This window comes from Protobothrops mucrosquamatus, unplaced genomic scaffold (assembly GCF_001527695.2).
Source record: "Protobothrops mucrosquamatus isolate PMUCROS unplaced genomic scaffold, P.Mucros_1.0 scaffold678, whole genome shotgun sequence".
Classification (NCBI taxonomy): Eukaryota; Metazoa; Chordata; class Lepidosauria; order Squamata; family Viperidae; genus Protobothrops; species Protobothrops mucrosquamatus.
The window spans coordinates 430,817-442,801 of NW_015386965.1; the positions used below are offsets into that span (position 1 = coordinate 430,817).

An 11,985-nucleotide genomic window follows, 5' to 3' on the forward strand; every position below is an offset into this window, starting at 1 on the left:
CAGGAAGTTAAACTTCAAATTATATTTATACCACTAGATGTCACTCTCTACTAGGCCAGACACATTAGTGATGCCCTTAACATATAAAATACATGATTCAGGAATGAGTTTGTTGTACCTGGAATGATTGGCGGTGCTAGAATTATGAATAATCAGTGTTGATAAAGGTATGTTTAGGTTTTATTATTATTCATTTTTTTCCTAAAGATTATATTTTCTGATTTGGTACCATATAATTATATTTTCTTTTTGCTTGTGAGCCACTTGGAGACAGGATGACTTAAAAGCCTAAAAAATAAGTATCAATGATTCCCAGCCAATTAGCGTAAAGCATTACATTCTGCCACTAAAAATAATAGCCTCATTTTGAGTACATAAGAGGTAGTTTATTTTATATTAAGATAACAACTTTTAATAAAAAATATATTTTAAAAAGTTAAAAAATAAGAGGCAGTTTATTATACTCAGCCAGATCATCAGTTAATAATAATAATAATAAAGTTGGAAGGGACCTTGGAGGTCATCTAGTCCAACCCCCTGCTCAGGCAGGGAACCCTATACCATTTCAGACAAATGGCTGTCCAGTCTCTTCTTAAAAACTTCCAGTGTTGGAGCATTCACCGCTTCTGGAGGCAGGTTGTTCCACTGGTTGCGTCAAACAAGATAATATAAAAGATGATTTAATTAATTAATTAATATAGCCACCCATGTCACCAGAAGTAACTATGGGGACTGCTGAACAATGAGATAAAACATGGATGATGATGATGATGATGATGATGATGATGACGACGACGACGAAGAAGAAGACAATAATTCCCAATTCAGGAAGTTCTTGCAAACCCTCAAAATAATTCCCAGTTTAGCTACCTGGGAGACGTCATGGACTAATGATGTAATTTTCTGTTTATTTTGCAAGTACTCTAGAACTAAGGTCTAGACCTTCACTAGGTGTCTGAGCTACGTTTGCATCTTGGTTTAATAATGCAAGAAACATGTGACTATTTCCCTGCTAGCATTATATACGCCATTAAACACCTGGATTTTCCCTTAGACAAAGGATCTAGAGGTTAAGTGGGCCTGTCACTATGATTCTATTATTGGAGTTGGTTTATCTTTGGTCATTATTTCATCATGTTTTTGTTTTAGCTTGGTTTTCATCCTATGTGCGCTGCCCATGAGAGAGCTGTAAAGGTAGTCATTGCTTAACCACGATAACTGGGACTAGAATGTCCTCCTCACAACTCCCCCTGGCTTCAAACGAACAGAAACCTGCAGGAAGTTCCAAGTCCCAGGAGACTCAGAAGCAGACCAGCAGGTGCAAAAGTGACTGCTGCAGTGCAAGGGAGACAGAGCCACAGATGTCTGCTGCCAGGTGAAGGAGGGTATGCAGGTGGCCACTGTAAGCAGCTGGGTAATCCGTAGGGACACACATGCTATGGAGTATGAGATACCTGTGAGATCTCAGAGTCTGGAGCCGTGGTCTCGAGAAAAAAAAGCCATGTGAGCGAAGGAGCATCTTGCAATCTTCCCTGTCGGCTTCCCCATTGACTTTGCTGGTGGAAGTCTGCAGGAATGCTTGCGAATGGGGATCAGATATTGTGGGATGCTGCAATGGTCATAAGAGTGAGATGGTTGCCAAGCACTTGGATCATGATCATATTAGCGCAAGGAAGCTGGGATGGCTGGTACTTCAAGGAGCAGTCGTAAGTACCACTCATTCAACACCATTATAACTTCAAATGGTTGCTGAATGAATGATTGTTAACCGAGGACTATTTGTATAAGTTGATTAAATAATAAATTTGCTCTGTTAGAGCTCCATGTTGCTTCTTTATTCTTTGTTATTTTTCATGTGCTCCTCCTCCATGTGCTAGAATAACCAGAAAGTCATCAATGAACTGAAAAGTTGATTTAATATTCTGGCTTGTTCTGAATGTGTTAACCCCAGTTCTCCTGTTCAACAACAACCATAAACTAAAGTTCATTGAATACTTTGTTGATTAGCACTGGTATGCCAAAAGGGAAAACTGCATGAATATTGATATGCAGCTTCTGGGCACTTCCCACCTCTAATAACTGGCTGTTGCTGAAAACAAGAGATAGGATGTTGTATTCCATCTTCTAATGGGACAAGCGATGTACTGTAATATAATCTGCAATTTTATTCTGAGAACTGTGCTAACTCAGTGTAGTAATAAAACGTAACATTTCGTAATTATTATTTCTCCTGATGGCAGCTGAATTAATTCCTTTTCATTAAAGCCACTTAGTCTGTCTCTCTGGTGAATAAAATAGAGAAGCTGTCCAATGAAGCATGTCCTTCACCAGCACAGTTTTTTCTGAAAAAACAAATGCAGCACTCCAATCCCTGGAAATATGGCATTGGCTGCTGGGATTCCAAAATCAGCCAACCCATTTTCTCTACTACAACCCATGGAAAGTGGGTGGGGGAAAAGTAGACTGCAATTGGAACTGGGCTAATATTGCAAAAACAAAGGGTATTTCCAAAAACACAGAATAATAGGCAAAACTTGTAACATTTTGTCAAAAGAGGGAAAGGAGACAGAGAAAGATTATAGGAGAAAGTAGGTACAAGATTGTGAACCATAAGCAAACAACCTGGTATCCTGAACAAACAATAAACAAAGTTTACTTTCACTTTGTACAAAGATTAGGGAGGGGAAAAAAATACAAAGAATTATGTCTAGGAACTATGATGTATAATATGGTTCCATCAGATACCTGAAATTCTTAACAATTTCTTCTACTATAAACATCCTTACATCAATATTTAATATAAGATTCTCCCGATGGATGAATACAGAAGTGCAGTTAATAATCTAAGTCTGACATCTGAAATTAAGAGGGTCTATACTTCATATATTTTCCTCCAATTCCAAAGGATAATACTTAAAAACTGTTAGGGCATTTTCCATATTGTTTTGAAATATCATCAGAAACAAGATCACGCCCTGTCTCTCTTGGTTAATAGTCACACTTCATTAATACTGATGATGTTGCCTACAGTAGTTTGCTAATGAAATGCCTGCAAGTAAACCACTAAGCACAGAGAGCATCAGTCTTTCATAGAGTTAAGTTTATTTTTAAAACTCAATTTTATAATTGTTACTCTTGTAAAAAAATTTAAAGATTAGTTTCAACTGTTAATCTTAATTTGGTGCTGTTATTCTTTATTATCTCAAACCATTCTTTCTATTATTATTATTATTATTATTATTATTATTATTATTATTATTATTATTATTATTATTAATAATAATCATCGCACAGTCAGCCAGATGTTCAGACTGGATTTGGCATTTTTGTCTACCTATCGAGTATTATTATTATTATTATTATTATTATTATTATTATTATTATTATTATTATTATTATTATTATTATTATTATTATTATTATTATTATTAGAATGGGTCCTCATTTTACCAACCTGAGAAGGATGAAAGGCTGAGCCAACCTTGAGCCAGTCAGAATCAAATCCTGGCCGTGGACAGAGTACTGCATTCTAACCAATGCGCCACCACGGCTTAGTCTCATATATATCAGCAATGTGCCAATATTTCTATAAAGCCCAAATATTCAATTAAAATGGGTTGCTTCAGAGATATTACGATATTACTCTGAAGCAAAATAGACTAATTCTGTAAAACAGACCTGGTTTATAGGGATCAATACAGTGTCAGAACTTTGACTTGGACAATTGTTACAGAAGAGAAAATTAAAGCCACACTGGCCAAAAAAAGTCTTAGGGGGCAGGTTGCCCTATATGAGAAAACTTTGCCCTAAGAGGGCCTTGATGGGTAAAATATTTCTGTTTATTTGCATAGTGGAAAAAAAGCTGCACTCCAAGAATGTGTGTGGGGAAATTGTGGTGAGGATTTTTCTACAGCAAGATCCTGTAAATCTCAGATCTGGCCTGAAACAAAGCTGTCCTGTTTTCAAAGTGGTTTCTGCAGATTTTACTTCTGCTTTGTATTTGATATTGGGGGGGGGGGGAATCTACACTTACTTCTAAGTCTGTGAAAGTCCTGTGGTTGTGCTGAAGAATAACATACATGCAATGTGCAACTGTGATGGCATGTTTCCAGTTGTGATAGGGCACTCGACGGTAGTTCTTCTTTACAGACATCGTGAAACGACATAGTTTTTCTATATCAAAACTTGAAAGAAAAAAAAGGAATTGGATGAAGCATTCAGAAGAAAAAGAGTACTTTCAATCAAAACTTCTATTTACTTTTTTAAAAAATATACTTCAGTATAACTTTACAAAAAATGAATTTTAATGGATTTATTTTCTCATCAGTTGGGCCAATTAAGTTCCACTGTACTGCAAGCAAAAGGCAAGACGTTATACTGAAAGAAGTAAGAGGCATATTCAAGCATAAATTCAGAAATGTCCATTTCTCTCATTTCCACTCAAAGCACAATGATGTATGTTCATATGTTGCAGATACGCATGATGCAAAACATCATAAGTTCTCCATTCTTTTGTCAGATAAATTCTCTTGCATTCTTCATATTTTCAAAGCATTTGGCTGAAAAGAATTATGGCACATTTCTCTTAAAAATGCCACTATTTTTAGCAGAAATTAAGTCATGCTGGACAATGCCTAACCTGCCAGCAAATCAACGGAAAAGGAGACATTGGATGCTACATTAAAAAAAGGCAAGGAAATAAACTTGCGCCTTCATTATTCTGCTTGTATAATGAAAATATGGCTGTCTTTAATACCTTTGTGGGAGATGAATTAGTGAAAGACAAAGGAAGTTTTGAGAATCTATGCTTTACTTTGCCATCTGTATCTACTAGAAATATACCTGTGTATGCTTGCTCTAGTTTTCTAAGGAAGCAAACATATACTTTTTACTCTCAAGCAATTTCACCGCACATGTGTGAGAAGTGTGGAAATAAAGACAAAAAGAGCCGATGTTCTTCTCTTTTGCACGTGCCACTGAAATATTTTGAGAAGCACATTCTAACTCACTCGTGAGAATGGAGCAGCAGAACTGCATGTCCATGTCAGAGTCCTACAGAGCTTTCAATTTGAACCCTGAAATTTGAACCCTGAAAAAAAAAGTAATTCTTTTTTTCTTTTTTTTAGGGTAAGCATTTTAAGAGATAGTCACAAGCAACAATGCTAGATTGAGCCCTACTTTCCAAGAATTTGATTCCTACAGCCAATCGTATTTTCACATTTCCCCCACCCAGCCACACACAGACACATGTACACACACATACTGCATCTCTTCAAAGCTGTGTCCAGGCTAAAAGCTCTAATTACCCTTCCTCCATAATATCAGATTCCATATAAAGGCTCAATGCTGACATCATAGCACTGCCATCTTCTCTGTTGTTAGCTTTTCGACCTCTGTTCATCCTGCATGTGCAAAATGGGGCAGACTTACATCGCAGGAAAGAGAACTGGCTTGCCACTATGCTTACAATTCAAACTAAGAATTAACTGTTGAACACATTTTAAAAATCAAAGCTAAAACTTGGTTCGCTTAATCTTTTCAAATAATTTAAAATGTGTGGTAATGTTATTGCTATTTATATAGCTAATGCCTCAATTAAATGCACTTAGACATCTTCTGATGTCACTGGAATGTATTTCCAAGGATGTATGCTTACATTAACCAACAGAGGTTACTTTAATGTTCAATTAAATCAAAGCTGAAATTTTTAACCCAATCGGAGTAAGCAAAAACTAGAATTATACCTTTGAATCTATAGCCCTTTCAGTCAAATTATAGGTCTTTCTGACAGTGAAAGTCACATTATTTTTAAAAAATGTACACTGATTTAAAGTATAGAAAATTAAAGTGCAGAAACTAAATGCCTGCATTAAAAAAAAGCAAAATCCCCATATAAACCTCATTAAATATTTATATAAATGTATTTGAGGAGAAAGTGAGCTTTTATTATAGATATATAGGCTAAAATGGTAATCCTACAAGTATCTGTTTTTTTCAGAGGGGATTGTTTATAAATTCATTCTAATATGTTGAAAAACATATGAATATTTTCAATGAAGTCAATTTCTTTGAAGACATTCATAAGTCGAATCCTCTGGCTTTCCAAAATAAACAGGAAAAGAATGTCAAGTATATGATCATTTCCTGGTAGGCAGTTTTACCGATGATAATAATTTCAAAAATTAGATGGAATGGGGCATTAAAATACCTCCTCTTCCAGTTAAGAAATTCATAGACCATCGCTAAAGCTTTCAGAATCAGAGAACTTCAGTGGGGATCCCAGCTTTCTCAAAACAGAGGATGTGAATTGATCATTTCATCAGTTTTATGTAAGTATGGGTTTCCTAAAATTTTCCATAGAAAACTTTAGAAAAAACACCCAACTACATGTTTGTTCCTGGATAGGAAGAGCAAATTAGGGGTGGAAGTTTGTGTAATGTGGCTACAGAGACAGATCTGGTCTATAGAGGAAGCTTTTTCCTTCTGCATCTCCCTCTATTTGGTAAACTACTGTAGATGGTTCTAAAAATTAAAAAAGAGTTCTATATGTATAAGTTCCTGCCCTATTGAGAAATTTAATAACAATAACAATAATAGAGTTGGAAGGGATCTTTGAGGTCTTCTAGTCCAACCCCATGCTCAGGCAGGAAACCCTATACCATTTCAGGCAATTTATTTTCAATATCCTCAGCTTAATTAAAATGCTAATGAAATAACATTTCTGTTTGCAAAAATAATTTAATCTGTGCAACCTATCTATAGACTCAGCCCCAATGGGCTCCGTTTAGACAGAAACCCTTAATAATACATGCTTCTCAGAGACCACACCTGGTTTCTGTCAAGTGGAGTAATGTTGACCCAAAAAATTACCCCTTATATTTTTTTCCTGATTATAAGCACTAAAGACATAGTAACAGAAGCATATACAGTACATGTATAGTCATACTACGAAAAATATATGGGGGGCTGAAAACCCTTTAAAATAACTCTTGTCAATCAAAAGCTCTGCAGGGCTCTGAAGCACACATGGAGATCTGCACAAACTGGAATTGTTCCATTTACTTGATTTCTCTTGATTCTGAATAAATGGAGCAGTTCTTGCTTAAACTAGAGATATGAAAGCCTGGGAGGGGAAACAGTGGGGGGAATTTTCTTGACTTCTTTTTTTTTCCATTTTCCTAATTTTAAAAAACAGAAATTTGGAGAGTTTTTTTTTTAAAAAAGTATAAACATTCTCAATATAAAAGCCTTTTAAGGCAGACTTTTATCATATTGTTTTAATTCTGGTTACTTCTTTAAAGGGCCTTTAAAATTTAAGTCACTATTTAAGAACATCTAGTCTTTACTCATAAGCTCTGCATGCATATGTATGTGCCTTTTATATATATTCCCTTCTCACCCCTATGGAGGGTATATGTTTTCCTCAATCTTAAGTCCTATACCAGAGGCCTGGAAATCTAACAGTTTTGTGCAGGATATTAGCTGTTCCCTAGCAGTGCATCTTCTGAACAGAGAGCTCTAATGTTGTGCCTGGGATCTGTTGAAATCCAGTTTAGGAGTCACAGCCCTGAATGCTCCTACCACCATTGGAACCACTTTGGTCTTTATATTCCACATTCTCCCTAGTTTTTCCTTCAGGCTCTGTACTTCTCCAGCTTCCTTCCTTTGTTGCGGTTACTTGGCGCAGCTACATCTATCAACATCACTATCCTCTGAAGTCTACTACTTCAATGTCTGGTTGATTGATTAGTAACTGCCTGTCCCTCTGGATCTGTCAAGTTCCACAGAATCTAAGCCCTATTGTTCTCCATGACTTTCTGAGGAATCTCCCATCAGGATTTGGGAGGATCTAACCTACACACTGTGCAGATGTTCCTGTACACAATGCCAGCTACTTGATTGTGACATTTAGTATGTATTCATCTTACACCCTACCGCTATTTATTGCATTGTCACTGAGACCTCTCTGCAGAGTCTACACCTTAGATCCTGCCCAATATGAAAGACACCTAATCTCTATGATTCTGGTGCTTAGTGCCTGTTCTTGTGCTGCTATGATTGATGTCTCAGTGCTGTCTTGAACTCAGTTCCAGTTGTCTTCCATAGCCCCACTAAGTTATTGAGGAAGGTTCTTAGTGTCCTATTGATTTTGCATTAGAGGGTTCATGTGTGTGTGGCATTGGGTCGTAGGCTTTCTTGTAGTCAATTCAAGCTGTGCTTAGATTAGTCTGTCTACTCTAGACCTTGAGTCTTGGGCAACTGTTCTATCTATAAGCTACTGGTATTCTTGACCCACATGTGGTACAGATCACATGTTTAGTAGTTGGATTTGAAGCAGGTAAGATACTTTGGATCTGATGAGGGCACACTCAATGTACCTATCAGCAACACATGATACCAACATAGTAGCAGAGATCCAGAAGTGGGTCAAGAACATGAAGGCTCCCACCTGAACTGGCTAAACACAAGGAAGGACAGTGTTGAGCATAAGAAAAAACCCACAAGTAAAAAGCACAGTTTAACTGCAGGCCGTTAATCTGCCTCTCCACAACATGGAAAGTCCTATCAAGCATCCTAACTGCCAAGCTACAAGTCCCTATGGGCCAATACATGAGCACAGCTCATGAGTTGGAAGCTACCATGTGGAATCAAGAAAAGATGGTGGGGTTTTTTAAGATGCCACTGACAAGTACTGTGAGTGTGTCCATACCAGATCCAATGTACCTTTCCCTCTTGGGACCAGAATGCCTGCACATCATGCTTACCAGAGATGGGGCTGGCATGAAGTAGAAATGGAAGCACAGATCACCCATAGGCATAGGTAGTATTTGATGTGTTTGGGAAATCCAGATAAGAAAATTATAGGTAAAACAATATCATGGCAAAAGTGAAGGACTGCAAGTTATTGCATACAATATTACTTTATCCTTTTAAAAAAAGATCACTTTATAGTAAGCTATGGCGATCATTAAAAACATTTATAATAAAAAAGATAAAGTCAAAGCAGAAAGAATTGGCTCTACAGTGAATATGCTAGCACCCAGACTGAACAGACTCTCTACAGTGTAGTCAGAAATATGGTGTTTTATTTTTCTTTTCTTTCTATTTTCTTTGTAAAATAGCCGTTTTATAAAAAATAATTTTAAAAAAGAAATATGTTGCTCTGCATTCAAAATGAAGTTTTGAATTTGAAAATGTTGTTTTCAGTCCTAACAACACATTCCACATTCAACACTGGGAAGCTTCATTGCTGTAGCAATGGAACTAAAAAGCAACTGATAAATAACAGTAAATCCTATGGACATGCACTGTGTGAAAACATATCTCTGGGCTTACGAAAATAGACTCAGCTCTAGGATGTCATGGATGTCTGTGTAGGAATAGGAAATCTGGAAATGTTATGTACAGAAATAGTGAAGAAGAACCAAGTGTAAACTTATGTTTTCAGAAGAGTTTTTGACCCAGCAAGTGCCTCCATTGATTGAAGAGAAAGGGGATATAATAATTTCAGTTGGTGTCTCCTTTCTCCATTGATCTCTGTGCTACATAAGAATCTACTCCAACAGATGGGGAGAACCTTCAGATCATCATGGAATGCAATAGGGCAGGGGTAGGCAATCTTGGCTCTTTTATGACTCGTGGACTTCAACTCCCAGAATTTCTGAGCCAGCTATGCTGAGGGGAAAGGGAGAGGTTTCCAAGCTGAGCCATGCTGGCTCAGGAATTCTGGGAGTTGAAGTCCACGAGTCATAAAACAGCCAAGGTTGCCTACCCCTGCAATAGGGGATCTGAATGAAGAAGGTCTGATCTATGAAAATCACTTTTCTTCTATTAACAAAGATATCTACCAGGTTGAAAACGCTTCTGCAATCAGAAAGTCAAATTTTAATTCATTAAAAGATATCACTTCATACACCCACTGCTTCGGGCTGTGCAAAGATGTACCTTTAAATGTCAGATACAATAAAATAATGATTTAATGTGCTAATATAGACGTAATGCATTTCATTTCTTAGAGAAATAAATTTAGAATATAATTAAAAGATCTTCAAAGATTTCTGTTTTTCACCAAATCATAGGGGGAAAATATAACTTTTCTCTGCACTTCTTCGAACACTTTTGGAACATTTTTACACCTCTAGTTCAGAGATCCATCCATGTGTGTATCAGAGTTCCCAAACATGATCTTGAAGAGCTGAATCATGTTTAATGTATTTAAATGTAAAACGTTTAGGGTAAAGTTGGTGGCATGTTTATTGTAATGCAATCTATTAATTGGCTTTTATGTATATAAAATCACCATGACAAGTTATTTTTATAGTGACATCTCAGTGCTGCAGCTTTACTGCCCTGCCTATAAGTACCCAATACTTTGAACACATAGAGCATCATCTACTGGGAAAATCAAGAATGTGCCCAATCCTATCGCTAAGAATCCAACTGCATATCTCTGAATTTGTAAGTAAATTTTTTTTCTGACCTTGATGTTTGTCTTTATTCTTCCATCTTTGAGAAAATATCAGTAGAACTATTTTCCTTTTCTCAAAAGGCCCTAGCTTTACTAGTTATTAGTCTTTAGAGCCCATATGCTATTTTTCTCACTCATGTTCGTCGATCCAAAGGAGGGTCTCCTTGTTCATCTTAATTATTCTTCATCCAAATGCTAGTACTAGATTACAGAATTCTGAACACAAACCTCCCAGTTGCCAGTGTCAATAGCACACCGGGGCATACAAGAACAGAGACACTCTGCAGCCCCAGGGAGGAAGTTAACCATGACTTCATCCAACCTGTTTGCACCCCAGATGATTGAGCTACACTGCCTGACTTTTCCAACATAAAGCCTTCCAGAGGTTTTGAACCAGAGCTTCCATCAGCCAAAAATGCCATGGCCATCAGCATTGCAATGAAAGACATTTAGGAGAGGGAAGCTGTTGGTGCACAGGCAATATAACAACAAAAAAAAAGACTGATGTTTCAAACTAATTTAATCATTCAACTACACAAGAAGATACCATAACTCGGGTCATCTTATCTAAAAAAAAATAATCATTGCTTCTACATGAAAATAACCCTTAATCCAGTCACTCTCGTGAACTAAAAACACAATTCAATATGATACAAAATTTTTCAGACAGAAAAACAGAATTCACACTTTTATATAATAGGAACGATAAAGTAGAACTGGAAATAGGATTTTTTGATCCCATATACCCAAAGCAAATAACATTAGAGCTCCAAAGGTTAATACAAATGTTTCTTTAAAAATATTTTAAAAGTGTAATTTTTAAAAAGAGATCATACCAGCCTACTCCACAACATTGATGGATCATATAGACGAAAATTGCTGGCCAAAAATCTTCATAAGGACCAATGTCAAAATGGAATCTGTTAAAATAAGAAATATCAAATTAGAAGAAATAAAATTACTTGCATATTTGCTAAAAGTATGAATATACAACGCTAATTTCATTGATCAGAGTTTTTTTCAACATGAAAAAAGTCCCTTCTCTCAAGTAGCAATAATGCATATTTGATTCATACAGGCTTCTACCAGAAATATACAGAAATATGTAACATCTCATGCATTAATGACTTTAGTTCTTTAAAAACAAAACAAAAATGGATTGCTGGAACTTAATAAATGAAACCATTTGTGTTGGAAAAGAGAATATTGGCACTTCAAAGAGGGGCACTTCCATAGCATCTATCACCAACCTCCCAAATAATTTATTTACTATTTTCAGACTATGAATGGAAGGAATGAAGAAGTCCACTTCCATCAGACACATTATGAATGTGTCTTGGATCCAATTAAATATATGTTAAGTACCCTGACAAAGTTTATTGAAAGAATGATTTAAAAATAAAGTTTATTTAAACATATTTCTAAATTCCTTAGCTGAATAGAGAAGAATGTATTCTTTATGACATCTAACAGAACTTTAAAAACCTTCTACTACCAACAAGGAAAAGTCTTATGGA

General features: G+C 36.2%; 1 protein-coding gene across 1 annotated transcript in view; it reads right to left on the minus strand.

The window, feature by feature from the left end:
- PDE10A (phosphodiesterase 10A) overlaps nucleotides 1–11,985 on the minus strand; it is a 94,720-nt gene that overhangs the window by 4,156 nt on the left and 78,579 nt on the right. The window contains exons 15-17 of the mRNA XM_029284518.1: nucleotides 11,305–11,388; nucleotides 5,307–5,402; nucleotides 4,034–4,184 (exon numbers count right to left, since the gene is read on the minus strand). Coding sequence (XP_029140351.1) covers nucleotides 4,034–4,184; nucleotides 5,307–5,402; nucleotides 11,305–11,388 — 331 coding nt within the window. The remainder of the gene's footprint in view (nucleotides 1–4,033; nucleotides 4,185–5,306; nucleotides 5,403–11,304; nucleotides 11,389–11,985) is intronic.